The 21,954-nt window shown below is 49.3% G+C and overlaps 1 protein-coding gene across 3 annotated transcripts in view; it reads right to left on the bottom strand.

The window, feature by feature from the left end:
- The window catches only part of Dac (dachshund family transcription factor), a 172,887-nt gene that overhangs the window by 57,472 nt on the left and 93,461 nt on the right, over positions 1 to 21,954 (bottom strand). For all 3 annotated transcript variants that reach the window (XM_070667189.1, XM_070667191.1, XM_070667190.1), the window contains exons 5-7: positions 7,773 to 7,849; positions 6,169 to 6,339; positions 3,163 to 3,390 (exon numbers count right to left, since the gene is read on the bottom strand). In XM_070667189.1, the coding sequence (XP_070523290.1) occupies positions 3,163 to 3,390; positions 6,169 to 6,339; positions 7,773 to 7,849 (476 nt within the window). The remainder of the gene's footprint in view (positions 1 to 3,162; positions 3,391 to 6,168; positions 6,340 to 7,772; positions 7,850 to 21,954) is intronic.

The raw sequence follows: 21,954 nt of genomic DNA, 5'->3' as shown, positions 1-21,954 counted from the left end.
AGTCCGACATATTTCGATATTGCTCGCTCGCGTTAACGGAAACTCACGCCGGACGATATCGTTAAGCGGGGACGCGCTCGAGAGGAGCGCACTGAAAGGAAAGTACGAATTATGCAAGTGGATCGTGCTCGTGCGCGAGGTAGGCACGGTCGTGGGGAACCATTCGTTAAGTTGCCGTGTCGCGAGGGTGGCGGCGAGGGAGAGGCATCGACCATGGGAAGCGTCGTCGCTTTCTTTTTGCAGGACCTCTCCCGGCTTCGAGAATCGAACCATCTCCGGCGAGTTGCATGCGATCGCGAAGAGTCGCTTAAGCACCGCCGTCGTCGTTGCCGCCGCCGCGGTGCCCGACATTCCTAACGTTAGGGCCGGCAAAACGCATTAGTTAACGGCCCTGAAAATGACACTTTGTATCGCCTAATGGGTAATTAAAGTCCCGGAGCTACGTTTCGTTCGGAATTTATTAAACGCGCCGCCCGAGAGAACGCGCGACGCCGGCACTCGAACGCGGCTGGATATCGGATCGCGGCGCGTTTATGGGGATCCGCCACTTAAAACCCGCGAAAACGCAGATAAGGGACGCTCGTACACCGAGAAAGAGAGGAATAGAGAGCCCTTGGTCTCACCGAGGACACGGCGCGTCTCCGTCAGACCCTTGCGACCCGATTTGGGAATCTTAAAACTGATCTGCACACGGCGGCTACTAATAATCCCGCATAAATATCATAACATCTTACTAGCATAACTTTTTCGCTCGTAAAATGTTGCCGTTTTAATTCGTATAATTATAATTTCAAAAAAATAAAATGCATACTCGAAGAGAAATATTTAATAAATTTCCTGCAATGCTCAATTTATATTATACTTTAAACGGTTTATATTCAGGATTTCAACTGAGTGTGTGTGTGAGCGAGGAGTAAATCGGTATCGAGCGACGCGAATGTGAGACCTCGATAATAATCGATGGTGGCATGTTGTTATAACAGAAGCGGATACAGTCGATCGACAATAATTTACGAGCAAAATTGGATGATTGCTTTAAGAACTGGATTTTGTATGAGAGTATTTTTTTATTTATTTCTTTTTTTATTTTTTATTTTATTACTTGATTTTCCAATATTACACCGAAGAATTGCGATCGTTTGGCTGAAATCAACCTGTATATCAATCAAATCATGACGACACTCGACAGATCCCTATTAAAAAAATCGGTGTTACGCATGGATTAGCTATTGTTGCCGTTTATTAAATTATATATTTTTTTTTGTTACAGATCAACGCAGCTACATTCATTGCTGTTAATGAAAGTGTCGTCACCGCCGATATTATTAATTATACGAACCGCAGCCGGTTCGTCGGTCGTTCCGGGAGTTCCGCAAAGTTCGGACGTATTTTTTTGGCTTTCTTCTAAACGCGAGTGCCGGACAGGAACGCGCGGAAGTAATCAATAATTTTCGCGATTGTAAAATCACGATCGGGGTGTTCGCGAGTGACTTGTGCGCGGAAGGATGACTCGACACACAAACTGAGAGGAGGAGCAGGCCCGGGACGGGCATCCTGCATCGGCGGAGCAACTTTTAGGTAAGCATTAATTTCTTTAATAAAATCTTATTAAAAGAAAACCTTTAATTTTTTTTAAATTAATTTTATTAACTAATTGGCATGTCTACATTAATATTTTCCTTTTTATGTTACAGTCACCGGCAGAACTTTACAACTCCGCTGAAGCTCATGCAGATTGGTAAGTCGCATGATTTTTTTTATCGTAGTTCGTAATTGCGGTTCCTTAAAAAATAGTGCACGCATGGTTTCTTCTAGTCCCCATTTAAAAAGGAGATGTAGACATTTCATTGTTGCCCGATCGCTACTGTTTTTCGCTTCGCCGATTTAATTCTTTCGTTTGGTTTACTTTGTGCTGGGAAAGTAAATAACAGCTTAATTTTTATTAATTTGTAAAATTTAATTACTGTTATTTTTTCGCGCGTAAATACTTGACGGTATTCGTCGATTTAATAAATTGCTTACAGTTTCCGTAATCATTAAAAAATAAAAAAATTAATACAAATAATATTCCAGCGTACATTTAAATTACGTTCGAACGAACAAGAGGCGCTTAAAATATCGTGCGAGATACGCACATCCTTTTCGCCAAAAATTATTAAAATGTAAAACGGTTTTTCTTTAACGTAAAAGAAGTAGGAGTGAATAACGCGCGTGAAGCGTTGCAATGTCTAGCTTTTAATAAAATCTCTAACGACTCACGTCGTCTGGTAAATTAAGTCCATCCCGATCCCGACTTCGACACCGTGAGAAACGATTTCGTATACACCGACCCTCCTCCCTTTCACCCCCTTTTTCCCCGGCGTTCTGAGATCTGGCGACGAGCATATTTAATAATAACGCCGGCCGATTTATCACGCGCGTTAATGAGAAAGAAGTCGTATGCTGCACGTCATCTCGAGGCGCGCCGACTCGTTCTTAATGGGCCACGGCTACATTCATCGCGGACCAATCCACGGTGCAAACTCTATCTACGGCCACGGCGACACTTAAATCTTGTCCCAACACGTCGGCGGACAGCGTTTTTGCGAACGATATTTCACGCCGGCGAGGATCGCGCTGCTTCTTGCGCGAAATATTTCACGCGTCTTACGCGACGCCAGCTCGCTCGGCGCGGCACGGCATCGATAAGAAAATCCTCCCGATGATAATACGCTGTAAACACTCGCTGTTGCGCCTCGGCTTAGCGCATGGAAATTGAAAGCGTGGGGAAAAACGTCGGCGAGGTGCGCTCTGAAATTAACGTCGGGATAAAAAACGAGATGCGCGCTATTTGTACGCGGCGCCCATCGTGCCCTTCACTCCACAAGTCTCGTGCTCGCGGATGTCCAGCTCTCCCCGACTATTCTCATTCTCATTTCGCGTATCCGCGGTCTTAACGCGGCGCAGGTAAGCCGAGCGCGAAGATTGAGGCGGCGAGGAGGAGGCGAGTAGATGAGGCTCGATAGAGAGCGAGAGGAAAGATGAGGGCACGGGGGAGGAGTAGCCGGGGTCTCGTCGACCGGGACAGGGACTAATGCCTCTTAATGTGGCTCCGGGAGAGCTGGGAGATAATGAAATTGTGGAGAGCGCCCTCAAGTGTCTTAAGAAAGCCCCGCCACTGACCTTTCTCGTAGTTGATTTGCCTCTCCTGCTGCCTCGCGTTGTCGGCCGCGACCTTGAGTAGGCCCTGGATATTCCTCAGCAGGGTCTCCGTACTCGAGACCGAGGGATCCTGGGCGCTCTGAGACACAGCGACCGCCGCCGAGGCTATTTGCGAGTAGTTGAGGGCCTGCGGAGGACTCTCCGAGCCCGGCGCCGGCATCGGCAAATTTTCCGGCACGTCCGACATATCTGAAAGCAGTTTTCACGTTACTTTCTCGCTCGAGAAATCTCTCGCGACGAAAAGAATAAAGACAGACAAAGAGAAACGTAAAGTCAGAAGATAATTAAACGCGCCGTTTATTTTGCAATACGCTGATTTTACATCGAGACGTTTTTTTGGCCACGCCGCCGTTGTCAAAAGCATAATGTCAATGATAAATTCGCGGGAACGAACGTCGAACAACGTCCGAAGTATACGAGAGGCGAACGGGATTCATACAACGTGCGTGCGTGTCTCGCAGTCGTAATCTTGCGACGACTACTTGTTACCCTTCGCCACTTTTTAATTTAATGTCAACGCCGGCGAATTAAATTCTACGAATTAAACGCTACACGGCGTTCCTGGACGATTAGCCGCGTCTCGGCCGCCCGGCTGTTCGTCATCTTGCCGTCAAGTACACGGCTGGACACGAACACATCGACGGCCTAGGAATAATAATTCTCGCCGCTCGTAACATTGATATTTTTAACGAACGAATTGCGTATCTGTCGAAAAAAAAATAAAATAAAATAATCTCGCTGAAAGTGTTCGAAATCAATCTCTTGAGCTCGCAACGCTAAATCGCCAATGGTGCGCCGTTCGTCTCTTCGATAATCGAGAAGACGAGTCGAGTGGACCACCCCGAGCTGACACTTCTTGGAAGCGCGTTCCGCCCGAAACGTATTGACACGCGTGATATTCCGTCGTGCTGCGGAGGGACCCGGCGACCACGTGGTCGCCGGGTCCCCCCCGAAGATCGGCGGGAGGAATCCGGTCGGATCGCCGGAATAAAGGATGCCTTATGGTTATTGCCGCGGGGCCTCGGAGAGTGGCGGTGAGACAAGATGTCTGCGTGGGTTCCAGGCTTAAGTGATCGCTCGCGGTACCCGGCCCACACCGCGGGGCCCGAGCTGCTTTACGGCCAGCGATACGTGGTTTATTGTATCGTCTTTTAATTATCTGCGCGCACCTACAACGGCCACTACGAGCAATCGGTTACTTATTGCCATTGGCCGATTTAGTGCCTGGCGCACCTCCGGTACCGGCACCTTTTGATAGAGAGAACACATATCGCCCTTCGTTTTCTCCGGCCACCTCGCGCTCGCCTAAAATTCCGACTCTTCTTTCTTTCCGCCGTTCGCTTATATCTTTCCACCGTGAGGCCATTACAATTATCGGAATGAGTCGCCGTTCACTTCAAATCTCCTTGCCCGCGAGAGACCACGCGAGCTCGTTCCGCGACTTCTCGAGTCTCTACAGAAAAATGCGTACATTTACAGTAGGCGTAATTTAGACTTAAAAAAAAAAATCTTCCGACGAGGCGAGTAAGCGCGATAGTTAAGAACGATCGAAATGAACTTCGCGGGAACCGTTCGGCGCGAAATTGACCGCGGATCGCAGCAAATCCGATTCCGAGAAAGAGATGAGAAGATAGCGGCGCGTCTCATTAAATCAGAACTGCATTCCACGAGCGTGTACACTCCCACGAAATCGGCGGTTCTACTTCGATCACCCGTGTGCATCGTGAGCGAAGTGTACCTGCATACGACACGCTGCGAGACCACGGATTTGAATCTCTCCCCGCGTATCCGGAATTTATATGTCTAACTCGTGCACCCCGTCAGATTTACGGGCCATACTAATTGATGGGTACATGCGGGGGCCTCCGAAACTTGCGGTCCTCGGCGTTTTTTCCAACCAGCCCGTGCCGGTGCGATAATTTTGCAATTTCCACGAATTCTTAGGACTCGGTCGTCGCCCGGGTCGAGATCGCCCGTAAATCACTCGTGCGGCTTCCCGTGACGCTTCCCTTCGCGCAGCTCTCTCGGACCCCTGGTGCATTGAATCGCGGAGGCCAAAAGAGACGAAATTAATTGAGACAACGCGCGATGATCGAGCGCAGCGTCCTTTCTCTTTTTCGTGAGAAACGCATTCGTAACGCAAAACCGATCTCTGCGTGGACGCGATTTCACGAGCGGGCCTGCGAGCCTCATTAATTGGCCGGGCCAATTAACGTGCCGGCGTGACAATGGTCGGGAAGATTAGAAATCAGAAACGATTATGACGCTCCGATGAGTCCGGAACGCCGGAACAAGGTCGGGCAGGACGGCGGCGCGAAGATCAGACGGCGATTCGATCTCTCGATCCATCTTTCATTAGAAAAATGAAACTAAATACTGAAGATACAAGTCTAATGATCGCGCTTTGCTCCGACAGTGACGCTTCTTGCGCTGGACGACGCACGTTTCGGAAATTCGTCGACAAAAGGCGAGACTTCGACGTCTCGGAACGCGCGACACGTTCGATAAATTAATTAAATTATAAAAAATTAAAAGGCAACAATTGTACATTTTTTATTAATTTCTCTTGGCACGAGATGGTTAAATATATTTAAAGGTGCATCGCGACTTGGCAACCGCTGCGACTCGCTTCTCAGAGCGCGATGGAAGACAAATCCCCGAAGCGTCCCTCGCGCTCTCTCGGTAGAGATGATGGATGAGAGGCCCTGACCCGCCAGTCGTCTAGAAGAACTCGTCTTTAAACGCGGCGTGTCCGGCAAAATCGATATAATTATTTCACGAATCTTTTTTTCTCCGTTCCCTCGTCTCCGAATCAAAATCATCCTTTCGACATATTCGACGAATGTTAAAGGAACGCGCTTTATCGCTCGCTTTTAATTGATCGCCACGCACGAACGATCCCTTTCGAGGGACGATCGCTGGATCGGAGATACGCGAGCTGTCGTGCCGTCATCGCGCATCACGTACCTTCGTCCTTCTCATTGTCGTCCTCGAGGTCCTCCGACAGATTGTCATCCTCCTCTTCGTCGTCTTGCGAACGGTGCGACGCGCCGGCCTCGCTTCCGGACTGTTCGCCGACGCTTCCGCTTCCCGCCGTCTTCGAAAGGTTAAGCACGGGGCTGTGGCCGTTAGAGGAGCCTGAAAACGCAATCGATTAAAGACGCGATCCATCCGGGAGGCGCAAACCGCATCTCCATGCGCGCGTGATGTATATCGGGGGTCGGATTGATATCGCAGTCGTGTACCACTCGGCGCGGATAACGCCGGCGAACGGCGTCAATCTTTCCCGCGGCACGGTTCGGTTACGAAGAACGAGAAGCGCCGTCCATTGACCGGGCTGACAAGTTGATGGATTTTATTTACCGCCCGTGCATCCCCCGTTTAGACGAGAACAAGCGGACCGTCCGCCCTCGCCCCCCTCTCCCTCCCTTCCCCCTTGGACGCCTCTTTCCCTTTTTCCTCGCCCCGGCCGGCCAGGCGCGCGAGCGCGCGTATTTGATATCCCAGTATTTTAATCCTGACATAGATAGATACTGTTTGGGCAACGGTCGTCGGCGCTGACGCATTGCTCCGGGCCACTCGTGATCTCACGAGTGTTCGGTGCGGAGCTCCTCGCGCGCGGACGATAGGGAGCCGCGTCTCGGTCGTTTCACACACGTACGCGTCGTGTAGCTCGCTTGGAAGGGAAAGGGTCGCGGTTTCCTCGGCTCTTCCCCGGCTCGACCTAATGAATCGCACGTCTTTTACGTTTAAATTGACCTCCACGCCCGTGGCTGGGAACGCCGGCCGAGCTCCACAACGGTCGGCAGGCCTCCCTCGGCGTCACGCGGTTGTAATTGCGGCCGCGAATTAAGTACGCGATCGATCCACGTTCGACAGGTCGAAAAATGCGAAAAAGGTAGAAAGGTGGAAGTCGAAATGCGACGGTGGGCCCGTCGCGGAGGATAAAGGCCCCCATCAGACGGATTATAATATTATAGGGAATCAGAGGAAGATGTAGGGCCGCGGTTGGGACGTAACCCGATATCGGGCTTAATCTCCGGGATCCTAAACGTCCGTTCCTCTGGACGGCGGGAACGAAAAGGTAGAAATACAGAAAAGAACGAGTACGCCCGGGACTCTTGGGCCGCCGCGTCGTGTCGCGGTTAAAAATCTTTCTGCGCCGCTTGACTTCGAGCGCCGATCGGCCGTGTTCCCCCGAGGGAACCCTAGCGATTAAGGATCTCGCGTTACATACTTAATCCACGTGACGGCCGCTACAGCGCCCGAGAATACAAGAAACGGCATTAGAAACTAGTAATAACCAAGACTCACGGCGTTCCCGCGAGAATGAAGAATCTCTTTTAAAATCGAACAAGAATTTTTTTACTAATTTATTTTATATGTAGATTAATTGATTGGTTAATATTTAATGTAAAAGTACCAAGCAATTATTTTATTAAGTTGACGATTGAAATTACATTAACGAACAACGCGTTATTTTTATCGATAGTTTATCGTAGGGTTTTTTAATCTTTTAACGTATGATTGCATTGGAGGTAAGGGAGTCATACGCATTTGTGTAGCCTTACCATTGTGCGAGCTGAGGTCCCTGGGTTTGTGGTCCAAAGCCAGCGCTCTCTCGGCATCGCCTCTCTCCTCGCGAAGCCTGCAACAAAGAAGAAGAGAGAAAAGAAAGGTTTCGTATTAATCTGGGGGATTTAAATCGGCCGGGCTCGCGGAGGTGGACGCAGGGTATTAATTAAATAATTATTCTAGTCGCTGGGCAAGGGATCCGCGTAGGAAGATAAGTACCGGTCTCACACCGCGACGGTCGTATCACTGTACACCGCGCATTATCGTCCTTAATCGCCTTGTCCGTCGCGACACGCATCTCGCATTTGTTTAACCCACCGCCGAGGAAGAGTCACGCGCCTCTCGCCGGCAGTAATAAATTTAATCAAACTCGCAAGACCATTTCTCGTAAAATTTAATCAAATTTGTTAGACATTTCCTTGTAAAGAGAGAAAAAAAAAAAAATTATAAAGCAAATAAAAATCAAATTCCTAGATTAGGAAATGTAAGACTCCATTTTCACATTTAATTTTAATTTTTTTTTTTTTTTCCCCACCCGAGGATCTCAGTTTACGAGGCTCGTAAATGCAGCGCCGCAGTTTTTCGTTCCCGCGCCAAGAGAAACTTTTAATCTTAGCTTTATATTGTTTGGCACTCGTGCCCTCGGGTTCCATCACGGCTTATCCGAAATCGTTAAGATTTTGGACCCGATGCCGCCGTCATCTAATCGCCGGGCCGCGTAAAGCGAATAGAAATAAAAATTTATCGCGTAAAATTTCTTACGTCTAAAACGAATACATGGAAATGAAAGAGTTTGCAGTTGAACATTTTCTACAACATTATCCGACAAAGAGTGAAAATAAACTCGCGCGGCAAAAGCTTCGCGGTACAAGCACTTCGGCCGGGGGACAGATTCTTTAATCGCGCGTAAAGAGTTGAGGGCGAGAACGACCCTCGCCGGCGTTGCCGCAAAAAAGGGGGACCGCGCTCGCCGATGCCGTGACTTTTATCATGGAGTTTATGGCGGTGGTCATCGTAGCTGTGGATTTATTTCGGGAGGACTTGAGAAAGACGCGGAAGATATTAAAAATGCGAGAGAACTTGTTCCTCAAGTGATTAGATACTTTCATCACGCCACATCCACTTCTCCTCTCTCTTTTTTTTTTTATACCGAGAGAAAAATACAGTTACGTAGTTCCAACCATAATTTTATGACGATAAACGCGGTTGAGTTAATTATAAATGTAATAATGTCGATTACATTTATCGTTAGAAATATTGTAAAATTATAGCCAAGTCCAAAAGTAACTGTACTTTTCTCTTAGTGTACATTTATCTCAACTTTTCCATTTTTTTTTTCCACTCCTCTCGCCAAATTATTCCCCGAGGTATACTTTTTCCGGTTCGAAGTTGCGGTTCGCGGGAGAGGAGGGGAGACTAGGGCGACTCTTTCGCACCTCGAATCGAACCGCGGACCATTAAGTAAGAAGTTAATATCATTAAACATAATATTGGGCGCATCTGGGAGCCGCAGAGCACTTACCGACCCCTCCGTCCACCCGATTTTCTCCCTCCCCCGCTCGTCGCCGCAAAACCCTCCTGTCTCAGAACCCACGTTTCTACACCGCGGACTCGGTGCCCCCCTCGCTCTCGCTCATCCCTTTGCAACCGTTCCTTTCGTCCTCCGCCTCGAGTCTCCTCTCCACCCTTAATTTTTTAATGAGAAAATGCTTTCAAAGAGCCGGAGAGAAATACTGTGTCTACGGGCGATAAGTTACGGCGGCGTTAAGGGAAACGGAGAGCGCCTTTATGCGCACCTCACAAGCCGCAGAATGTAAAGATTCTCCGACTGGAAGGAGACCCCGAGTTATCTTCGGTCCTCGCGATCGAAATGGCTAGCGCGAATATTAAAATCGCGATGTACCTGAAACGGCGGGGAGAGAAAAAAGGGCTTCCATCGGGCACAATAGTAGGCTCGAGACATCGCCGTCGGACGTTCGAGCATTGTAACGAATTAATTTCGATGATAATTAAATTTTAATTGGTAATACGAGTCCATTAAGACGCGGAGACGACCGTTGGCATAACTCGGCCTCGCTCCTTCGCGATCCGCGCGTCCCTTTCGACAGAGTTGTCGATAATTTGCAAAGGCAAGTAAAGACCGGGAGGGAGGGGGAGTTGGAAAAAGGGTGAAGGAGACGCGCGAGAACGCGGAGTCGATTTATCTCGGCGTCGCGGGCCCTGCAATAACCGGCAGCGCGAACTCGGGGTTATTAAATTTGTAATTAGTCGAATATTACGCCCAGCGTCGCGGCGCTCCTCGCGTCTACACGTCTACGGTTACGACACTGTGCGTATTCGCCCGTACGCCCGCACGCTCACGAATACGTTAATACGGGTTTCATTATGCGCGCGTAATACGGCCCCCGTGCTCTCACGGATCTCCACGATACGCGAATAATTAGTGATCGCGGCCCTACCTCGGCTCTGCCTCGCGAACAGCCGTTTTCTCGACGGCGAATAACGACCAGCCGTATCCGCTAGTCGAAATTACAGCTTCAATAACCAGGAAAGAGCTCGACCGCGCGTTCATATTAAATTCGGCCGCGTGTCGTTACGATTATTAATTCATCGATAAACAATTACGATCGCGCGCCGACGCGGCCGTCAGGCCGCGCCGAAAACGAAAGCGCCTTTCTTCTACGTCTGTAATTTTGAGTCAGTAATGACGGACTCCGCGGGGATCCTCGCTCGCAAACGACCGCCGCAGCAGCGGGGAGTTCATTAGGGGGCGGCGAGGTTTTCTAAGGCCGAGAGACGGATTAAAGAATTCTGGATCGTGTCGCAAGGTCGGATCTTCGCTAATCCTCACAGCGGAAGCTGTGCAGTTCGATAATGCATCCTCTGTTTTCTGTTAGCGTCCCTTCCCTCTTTCGTCACCCTTTTTCCTCCCCCCCCCCCGGAAACCCCAGCCTCTCCGTTATATTTTTCCGATCGGCATTCCGGGGAGACGTATGTTTTTTCGGGCGCTTTGACGTTTTCGATCAAAACGGGACGCGCGACAAACAATGGGGGTGGGATTTCCGCGTCCACCAAACGCATCGTGCGCATAACGCATCCGATAATGACGATAGCAATTGTAATTTCGACACGACAAAGGGCCTCTATAAAATGGCGGCGGTATGTCCCCGCGCTCTTCGATCCGCGGCGGCTGTCCAACAGCTTTTTTAATAAACGATGCACGTGCCATCGGCGTTCCAGCATTCACATACGCCGATGAATTTTTATCGCGACGCGCCGCGTCGCATGTCGCGGCGTGTAAACATTTTTTTCTCCCCGTGTTTTTTTTTTTTTTTTTTTTATTCTCTACCCTAAATCGCGAATCCCCAATTATCCGCGTGTTTATCCCGTTATCGAGTAACGGGGTAACCCCGAACGTCGTAATCCCGATCGGGGCGCACTATTACATTCATAACTACCTGACGAGCGAGACGAAAATATTTTAGGGCCGCTGATTGAAATGAAAATTTTAATCGCTCCGGTGAACAAAAAAATTCCAGGCTACTTTACATGCGATAAATTCTCAGGAGATGCGATGAAGTAATTCGGTAACGAAGTGTCGGAGTTTAAACAGTTGGCTCGGATTAAAAAAAAAAAAAAAGAAAAAAAAACGTGACGCTTCGCTGTTCATTAATCCCGCATGTGAAATTAATACTTCGAAGAGAACCGCGCGCGTCTGCAAGGGTCGCCTTCTCGCGGACGTCTCGAGCGAGTCGAAATAACAAACGACCCGGATCCGCGAGGAGGGTCGTAACGCGATCCAGAGTACGCGCTGCTTCTGCCGGAGTCTGGGAGCGAAAATTCCGCCCTTAGTGTCGTGACATTTGAGGCGAAAGGGGTGCCGCGACTCTCGTAACGAGTGTCCTCGTTGCAGACGCAACGCGAGCTCGAAAGGACTTTCTCTCGCTCGCTGCATTCGCCAGGTTCTATCTCAAGTGCCACATTAGTAATTGTGCAAATTACAATTAGACGCTGAAATCTGAATTTTGTTGTCCTGCGGTTAAGAGTATCTCGAGCGTCAAGACGCTCATTGATTTCATGAAAACGCAATGCAGATAAAATTAACGTAAGAAAATTAATAAATTAAAATTAAAATAATTTAAAAAAGAAAAAAAAATTTAGTATTCCAAATTAATACTTATTTAATATATAAAAATTAATACTTTATTTGAGAATGTAAAAATTTAACCCTGTTAAATATTCCGCTGGAAGTCAGAGAAAACACCTTGAGCCCACAGCGCGTGTCGGTTCGACGAGGAACGCGATCTAATTCGACCGAACGTAGGAACGGGGAAAAAATAAAAAAAAAATAAAAAATGAAATACTTAATTCGAGAATGCAGCGGCGTCATAAATTATTTCGGGAGATTTCCCGTCAACGTGATACAAGCGCCGAAGTTTCCTTCGCGCGAAGGGCGAGCGGACTCGAATTACAAACGACGCTTGTGCGCCGGACGAAAAGGGCGGCCTCCGTGTTCCCCGCCGGATCCTTACAGATATTATCCGGCATATCGCAAGAGACGGACAACATTTATCAAACCCATGCGTAGTCCGTGGAAAGCCCTTTTTCCTCGGATTCAATCAGCGGATGCTCGACATTCTTCGAACGTCAATAGGGCGAAATAAAACGTTTGATCCTCCTCCGTCGATCTTTAGCTTTCTTTGGCTCTATTTCGGAATCAAATACGGAGTCGTCGTCGCGGCACGTAATCGCGCGGCCGTTAATTTCACGCAAATACACGATCAATATTCATCTCGTTCGTAAACAACGCTTTACGTATTCATCAAAAAGTTTCAGCGGATTCCTTGACCCGAAACAGGGAAAAAAAAATTTTTTTTTTCTCCTCCCTCCCCCTCCCTGCGAACAGGCCGTCCGTACCTCAACAGTAGCATCCGTACGATATTCATGTAGCACGCCAGCGGTATTGAATAAACGCCGAATGCATCTCTAATAAACACTTCCCGCTGCGGAATTTGTCTATCGGAAAATAATCGCCGGTATTCGGCAACAAGAGCGGGCTGCAAAATCCATAAACATCATATCGGCATTTTCGCGTCGGATACGGCTGCATCAAGTTACTCCCGTTGCACTTCCGAGAATGTGTAGGAACTGTACGCCGATTGTAGAAATACGAGAACGTCTCTTTTAATCCCGAGATTAAAAAAAAAAAAAAAAAAATGAGGGAAAAAATGACGCACGACACTCGGCACATTTTTGCACGTCGCTCATTTCGAGTGCGCCCCTCCGCACTCTTTTTAAATTAGCCCTCGAGACCCTCGTCGTTTTGACTGATAGACCCGAGCGGCGGCCACGACGCAATCGTACACAGGCTACCGTGGCCAACTCCATATCAATCCGCGTGTATTCGCCCTCGCGCCTTCGCGCTCGTAACGAGTCATGATAAATGACACGGAGCCCGCCGACGATTGAGATTAATTTACCGGCGCGCGTCTCGCGATTGACTTTGACGCGCAATCCCGCGCCGGTTTGCACGCCGGAAATCACGGCGTTCTCACAGCTGAGGGGGTCCACGGGTCGATCTTCCGATCGCCAAAATAGGCGCGGTCGCTCGGGACGAAGTAACAATGAGCAGCTCAAGCCTCGCGACAATTGATTGCCGACGACGTACAAGGCCCGGGGTACGTTTCCGCCAAGAGTCGGCGTTATTTCGAGAAATCGATGAGCGCAGCATCTCGCAGTGAAAGGAAGGAGAGGAAGATTGGCGGCGGCTCCCTCCTTTCGTTCCGGGCTAATTATGTATCCCTTGCGAGACCCCCGCGGACAGGAAATGAGACTCTCCCCGAGTTCCTCCATTCGTCTCGGGTGCGCGTATATACGCAGAAAGATACGTTCACGTTCACGCGAGCGACACCCCCCCTTCCCCCCTCCTCCCCCGCGATATACGCGTAACCCCCCGCCATCCCTTCGCGCGACCTCGAGCTGGGAAACGCAGTTGGATTAAGCCGAAGGGGAGGATCAGATACGACGGCGGCGATAACCTCCGACTTTATCCTCGCGCGGGACAGCGGTTTAATTAGACGGCGCCTGAGATTCGCTTGGAAATGTTGATTGAGCTAAATTGTTTCCTCGGGGGCATGCACCGTCTTCGGCGCGCTTTCCCGGCCGACGCCGGAGAACGTCCGACCCGTGCGTTCCGGGGGGTGCTAAGGAGACAATGCTGATTAAGCGACGAGATAACCGGCTGTTTAGCCAAACGGCTCTCGGACCGTTTCGCCTCGGATTTCGGGAGTCTTGTTAATTCGCTCCGTGGAAGACTATTCTGCCGAAAGGACCTAACGACCGCGACGCTCCCTCGTGGGTACGCTCGTTCGTTTCGCGTTACATACGCAAGTATAAACTGAGCGCGAGAATGTTGGGAACCTGACTGATACTTGCTGTCACAAAAAAATGCAAAGGGTGATTATTTTCGTAAACGATCTCTCCTGCCGTTGGTCCACGGAGAATTCGAAGGGTGTTCGCGAGTGTCGAAACGCCAGCAGTCAAAATGAAAATGGAGGGATGGGGACGATGGGGCGCGAGACGATGTTATCTCTTTCGTTAAACGTGACCCACGCAAGCTTCGCGGGGCCACTCGTCCTCGCGTGTACGCACCCAGCGGTCGTTTACACGTGCTCCTACACGCGAGATAAGGAGCCCGGCCGGTGTCAGGCAGCAACAAAACGACTGGCGTGTATTCGAAAATCTATAATCAGGCTTCATAAACTTGCCGCTGGAAAGATCAGCGATATCGCGCGTATATGCGGCGCACCGCACGCATGGAGATTAATTGTGATTTTTTGCAAAATGCATAAAATTCTAGAAGAGCGAAAGAATCACGAGGACTCGGCTGCGTTTGTTGGTTGCGAAAGAGGCCGACGACGAAGGCAGTCGAAACAACGGAATGGTATTCTTACGTAACATTATCTCCTGTTAATATTTAATGTACTGTACAAACGACTGGACAGAGCGATAGCGTCAGCGGAGAAGATATTAGGTTTCCGTAATAAAGTGTAATGCGTAAGACAAGCCCCGAGTAGAGGAGCTCGTTAACAGATAGCACTTTGAGTGCACCGGTACTATGCGTCATACATCAGAAATGACGTTCAGGGGGGGTACGCGAAGTAGGGGTGCCTAGAAAGGGTCTGAATTATGAAACGGACCCGCCCGATTCTCGAGGAATGTACCTCGTTGTTCGCCGCCGGACGTATGTGTGTGCGCGCACGCGTCTGTGTACGTACGAGTGGCTTAAGCAACGCGCAACATGGCCAATTTGTATTTTAACGAACCGCTTTTTATACTTCGCCGCTTTTATGATCTCTCGTAAAATACTAGCCGTGGAAATGAGAGAACGCCAATCGCGAAACTACGATCGTTACCCGATTCGTTCGTTTCTCTACCCGCGTCGCTCGGGGAAAAAGACGCGCAGCCACCGGCGACGTCGAGGAGCCGATCGCTTCGTCCTTTTTTTTTTCTCTCCTCATCTGCCCTTCCGCCGTTCTGCGGATATGAAAGGGCGGCTCTTTTCGCGGCGGCTGATCCACCCCGCGCTCCATCATCGCCCGCGTGAAGAAAGCCTCGAGAACATTTTTCAATTCTCTGCGAGACTTTACGATAGGCATCTGCCCCATGAGAAAAGCGCGCGCGAGAAACATTTGTACATAAATCTGAAAATTATGACCCACGCACCCCGCCCGGCCGCATCCCCCGCTCTGTTGGCGGGCGGCATCGAGGGCATATGCCTGCCAACGCGTAACGGAGAGATAACCGCGGACCAACCCCTCTGAACCCGACCACGACACGCGTGCAATATGCGAGCCTGCAGATCTTGGCCGCGTACGCGTCGCGACGCGTCCCGCCGACGTCGCCTGTAACGGCTGATATAAATTAGAATCAGTGGAAAATAAAAATCACTTTCCAGCAATGGAAGAACCGTGGCGGATCGTTCGATTACGGGCTATCGATGGTCGTTACGGGACTCCTTCTCGTCGCAAAAAAAAAAAAGATACGTATAGACGACAGGTCGGGGAAAAGGCAGAGAGAAAAGGAGATAGAGCGCGATGGGGCTTATCGCGGTTTCGGATAGAGTCAATCTGTGGGGGTTTCACGCCGAATCGCCGGGGCGTTTTTACCCCAATTCCCGTCCCTCGTGAAGTTTTTTTTTACGTGCCCCAACCCGCTTTCGTGCCACTTTCGCGCGAAAGTAACGGGAGGACTCTGCTCGCAGCGCGGAAAAAAAAGGAAGAAAAAAAAAAAAGTTAGATACCCTTCGCAAAGTACTGCGCGTCCGAAAGCTTGTATATCCCCAAGCCTTATCCGCTATTCGGATTTACGTTGTACGAAATGGCATCGGCCTTACGTCATTTCAATATACAGAAGATTCGAGCTGATAAGATTCGCCGCGTTGATGTATTAGTTACAATATATATTTTTCTTATTTCGAGAAGAGTCCAATATCCGCCCAACATTTACGCAAAATGCAACAAAAAAAAAATTAAACTAAAATAAAAATAAAATAAAATAAAACTAAATTATTAATTCCAAAAGATGAAAATCGAGGGAACGAGGACGCCGATTCTCTTTCGACACGCTATCGATTAGGTGGGGCACCGCGTGCACGCACATAAATAATTCCATTCCGATTTACCCCTTTTCGTACCGTCGCCCTGAGGCCCGGGCGAAACCCCGGAGAGCGAGACGCGGGGATTGTCGTAGCGCGCGATTCTCCGCTCGGCGGCGATAAGTCTCCGCGTTCGATCGCTCCCCGGCATCCCTGAACGCCTCGGTGCTCAGCCGGCAGGCAAAACGCAAATAAACTCCGCGGATACCGACCCCCCCTTCGCCGCAACAACCGCCAACGCCGCCAGCCAGCTTGCCTCCTCGCTCCCCGCGCGGTATATTCAAGAAAAATATATCGTGAGAAAGAAATGGAGAGTCATGGGGATGATCGCGCGCGACGAACTTTTTTTCGTCCCCCGCGAGATAGGCATGTGGAAAGGGAGAGAGTGTTCTTGCCGATACCGAAAACCCTTTTTCAAACACTGAAACCGATATCTTCCTGCGAGATCATTTTTCAATATCAATCACATGACGATTTTTTATAACAATATGCATTGAAATAATCGCCGGTTTCATTTTTCTTTCCGCGATTAGATTTTTAATTCAATCAAATTTATTATAAAGATCTCTGTGTAATTTGCAAAAGAAATTTTCGAAGCGAAACTGATTGATGCGAGCGACCGATACGCGAGCCGCAGCATTTTCATCTCGCTCGATGCGCGCGTAGGCCGCGGGCAAACGCGTGTGCGAAAATATACGCGTAAAAGGGCTCTTATCGGGTTTGCGCAAGAATAGGATTCGACGGCGCTTCCGAAAGCCATAACCGAAACGGTAACTGCCACCCTCTGACTGATCGAACTTATTCTTTTCCTACGTAACCCCCGCGCCTGCCACACATTCGAGTCCCAGCGATAATATTTGGCCTGAAAGGGGGAGGCGGCGCTCTGGGATGGCGGCCGCGTCATTTTTCTGGAAAATTGAATAGACAAAATCGAATATTTGCCTACTCAACCGGCGATTCTCTCCCTATGTCAATTCCTCGATAGAAATCGTTTCAAGAGCGCGGGGAGAGATAGCGGCGGAGAACGAGATTGGAATCGCCGTCGGAGACAATCGGGGAGCAACAGCTTCTGTTTACGCGTCGCAGCTTCCGACGTCCGTGACTCGCGATAAAAGTGCGGTGGATGCGCGTTTAATCACCGTTTATTAGCGCAAACCAAGATGACACTCGCACCCTCCATGCCTCGCACCTTCGCGCCTTCTCATCAAGCCACGGTTAATTTCTAACCCTTTCGCCAGCCGAGTGAGCGAAGGGCAGGCGGGCGCGCCGGGAGTATATTAAGCGACACTCGGAATTACAAATAACAAATTGCAATTTGATTCCCCGCGCGCTCGCACGGAGGAATGGGGAGAACGTTTCCGTAGAGCCGGGGGCGCAATTTATCATTAGGCCGCCGACAATTTGGTGACGGCGGTCTCTCGTAGGGCGCGAAGGGACGCGAGCTATCCGACACATTCGCGTATCCTTTCTCAGACTCGCTTACTTTCCGCGTAGGTCGGGATATTGATATCGCACTATTAATTTGCATCGATTTGCATCAACTTGTTGCGCAAACTTCTTTCATCGGATTATCACAAGTAGCGGACAAGCTGTCATTATAGATTTTTTTTTTGCTTACTGGCGATCGAAGAGAAGTAAGCAACACGCTTCAGAATCGCGTAGTGAAAAATCTGGCAAATCGAGAAGCGGTTTTTCGGAATCGTCGTCGCGTACTTGGTGATCCCGAGTAAACAGAGCCGGAACTAAGCCGCCAGCGGTGGCGAAGGGACTTCGAAGGACGAGCACACGACGGGTAGGTGGTACAGGGAGGGTGAGACGGGGGAGGACTGAAGCGGTTTATATGGCTACATGGCTAAAGGCGCATCCCCCGAGCCGTATCGATCGTTGACTTTAAAATTCAAAGAGACCGACAATAGCTTCCCTTTCCGACGGGCCTCTGTACTACAATATCATATTCCGTTCCTTTCGTTTCATTGTCTGGTAAAGCCTGCGCTAATAATAAAAGATTGCTACCCTGGAAGCTGCGTCTGCAGAGAGGGGGAGCTGGAAAAGTGCTCGCGCGCGTGAGAGAGAAAGAGAAAGAGATAAGAGAAAAGATATGACCGGCGGAAGAAGAGAAAGAGCGAGAGAAAGGGGGAAGAGCGCTCTCTTCGCTCGGAAAAGTCTTCCCAACTTCGGTGCTACATCATCCAGATAGCCGACCCGTAATGCCCCGGTGAAAAGTTCGTCGAATTCTGCGTGAATTTAATATGCCGCGCACGACCGTCCCTTTGTTGCCGCCTTTGTTACGCCGCTGTCATTCCGCCGCGTGCCAACCGATTTAACTGCGATTTACGCTCCTTTGACTGTAGCTGACACTGGTTATTTCGAATTTCCACGCCGGGCCATTGCCAGAGTTTTTCCTCTCGCTAAGAATAACGTGTTATTTAACCCGAGAGCGTCTGCAATGAAATTGAGCGAGTGATTGCAAAGAAGGAAAAAAAAAAAAAAAAGAAAAAAAGAGTAGAAGGAAATACTAGATAACGAGTTACAAAGACGAAAGGTAGAGATGAAACCAAAACGGGGGAAACGGAACATTCTTCTGGCAAGAAGCAACAATAAAGCCCGTTCAAATTACATAGGTAACGAGGATAGAAAGCGAGATATTTGTACGGGAAGAAAGGGAGACGCGCGCGCGCGGTATAGCCGAAGGGGACGTAACAATGGACGATCATATTAAATCATAAATGTAAACGAAGATAGGGCGATGGAATGAGAGAGACGGAGCTACCGCAGCCCCGAATAATGAAACTCCTCGATGTCCGATCGGAGTCGGGAATATGACCGCGTTTCTGTGTCTACGCTTGTCCGCTGCGTTATTTTATTGGCCGTGCGTTAAATAAATCTTTTATCGCACGGTGAGAAATTTTAATTAATTCAGAATTCACGGCGGAATAAAAATTCTCGCATTAAATATTAAATATCATTAATGTACGTGTCATCGAGATATGATAATTTATATCTGAGTTTTTATACAGCAAGAAAAACTTTATAAAATACAAGACTCCAAAAATTTAATTTAATTAATTTAAGAAAAGATAACTAGCGAAAGAAAAGAATTCACAATTAAGATTAATAATAGATAAACATTTATTCCCGTGTCTAGTTAAATAAATTTTTGATTGATCAGTTTGATCGGCGTGTCTTGAGCAAGGCACGAACCGTAAAGCAAATCGAGATCCGGCAGCAATCGACAAGTAGTCACCTGCGTGGCCCGCGCGGAAGCTACATACGCGCGATACCTGAATCGAGATTAAACGTTTCGAGGGATGCGAAATGAAATATTTAGCGATCCACAGGGTCGAAACGCACCCGCCGCGCGATTGGTGGACCCCTTTGTCGGCACGTTATAGACATCGAAACGAACAGGAATGCGTTGTAACCCCTTTTCCATCGCGTGTCGTACACGTTTGGATTATTATAACGTCGAACGCAGCAATGGACTTTTATCTCGCGATCAAACCCTCTCTCCCTACATAAGTACCGCTCTCTTTTTCCCTCCTCCCCTTCTTCGCTATTCCAAGTATTTCGCGGTGGTGCATTTGTAAAATTGCCGCTTGCCCGAGGAGTCGCATAAACAAAATCTTCATCAAGTAACTAATGCACAAAGTCCTAGTTTATTGTTCGACTACCGTAAATTACCTAACCGCCTACTTCGCGAAACGAGCGACTCTTCTGTTCCGTCTATTAATTCTCGTTGTCGGCGGTTAATCAACGAAGAAAGCGGCTCGCAAAATGACTACGCATGGGAAATATGTAAAGAAGAGCGAGGGAAAGGCGGCTGGGCGGGGGAGGAGGGGGGAAAAAAAAGAGAAGAAAAAAAAAAAGATGACGAGTCACTCGCCGGAATGGATTAAGTCGTGTGAATATTGACGCGCGGCGTTGGTTAGATCGATCAGCCGTGTGTTTCACGGAAAGACGAGGCGGGCGCGGGCTGCGCGCTGAATGGACCGGATTGAAATGTCGGGCGGCGTGAATGGCGGCTTAAAAGAAATACATTAGCGCAATGTGAAGGGTTACTCGAAAATAAACTGGAATAAGCGAGTGCCCGCGCACGGTTACACTCAAACGCCGCCACCGGTTGATGCTAGCGCGCTCTCGCCCTTTCGGGCACTCGATCATTCTTTCAATGCGGAAACGACATGCCGCCGAGGGGTGAGGCCGACTTTATGGACAGCCCGAGATTTTCCACGAGGCGCGCTTTATCCGCGATGGAAAACGGGGAACGATCTGCCGATCTCTGTTCCCGAACAAACGCGGCCCTTTTTCTCTCTTAATTCCGCGAGGGAAAAAAGCGCGATCCGCGTATCTTTTTTTTTTTTCGATCGAGTCGCGCGAGTTATTTTTATGGAAATTACGCGTAACGAGAGACGACGTGTCGTATCGCGAATTACATCTATAATATAATACGTACAGGTACAAATTTAAATTGCGCGTGAAATACGATTATTTTTAAATGCGCGAAATGTTCGAAATAGCTTGTTTCGCAGGCATGTACACTCGCAATCGGTAACAAGTCGGTGGATATTGGACGAAACAATGGCGCAAAACGACGGCCGGGTGCATTACACCCGCGAATTACGACAATTTTATTGCCGGCCCCCGGTGTTCAGCGGCCGCGTTTAACGTTTTATTCCGCCTCTGTTGCCTCGTCCCTTCCGCACGTCTCTCGGTTCCCCGGGAAGGAGCAAAGGGTTAGGATTTTATTTTTCAGCTACACGCGCGCGTAAAAGGGCGGAGGAGGGCCCCTTCGGATCGTTTCATAAAAGTCGTCTGGCACATTCGTTCTCCTAGATTATTGCTCCGGCCCGCGGAGTCGGCACCGGGACGCGGGATATATTATTTTATTTATTATTTCACTTTAAGGCCGTGTCTCCCTTGCCGCCCCGCGTCGCCAAGGGATTAAGGCGGACGAGCATAAAGTACGGAAACGCCTCGTTTTGCATCACCTTGGAATCCCCGCGGATACTACGGGGCACGCCGATACTCGACGAGAGAAAAAGGGAGAGCGAGAGAGGCGCTCCTCACGGAGCCGCTCCCGGCCTCCTCGGGAACCGTTCATGCGCGCGGTTTAATTAAGCCAACCCAACGTCTACGTATCGTAAAACGCGGGTATACAAAGTTTCGATCGGTGCACGCCGTCGGCGCGCATGTATGTTGTACGCGCGTTCGACCGTAAATAATCTTTAACGCGAGCGCGCGCGATTGTCCGATATAATTCAAAGCGGCGGATAATTATAGTCGGGAGAAAAACTCGGGAGACGAGCCGCACAATGCATACGCGCACGTGTGCCCGTAGGTGAGCGTGTAAAAAGAAAAATGTAGTCGGAATATCGCCACGATTTCGAGCAAAGACAAATGCTCGCCGCGCTTTTTACGACGCTCACGTCGTCGCGTCGCGCCCGTTATCGCATTACATCGGGCTCGCTCCGAATTCTTATTCCGCGAGGGGTAACGAGAACAGCAGGGGAAACCTTCCCCGT

This window comes from Cardiocondyla obscurior, linkage group LG15, assembly GCF_019399895.1.
Source record: "Cardiocondyla obscurior isolate alpha-2009 linkage group LG15, Cobs3.1, whole genome shotgun sequence".
Classification (NCBI taxonomy): Eukaryota; Metazoa; Arthropoda; class Insecta; order Hymenoptera; family Formicidae; genus Cardiocondyla; species Cardiocondyla obscurior.
Note: the sequence above shows the minus strand (reverse complement) of the source record. Positions and strands in the feature narration are given on the sequence as shown.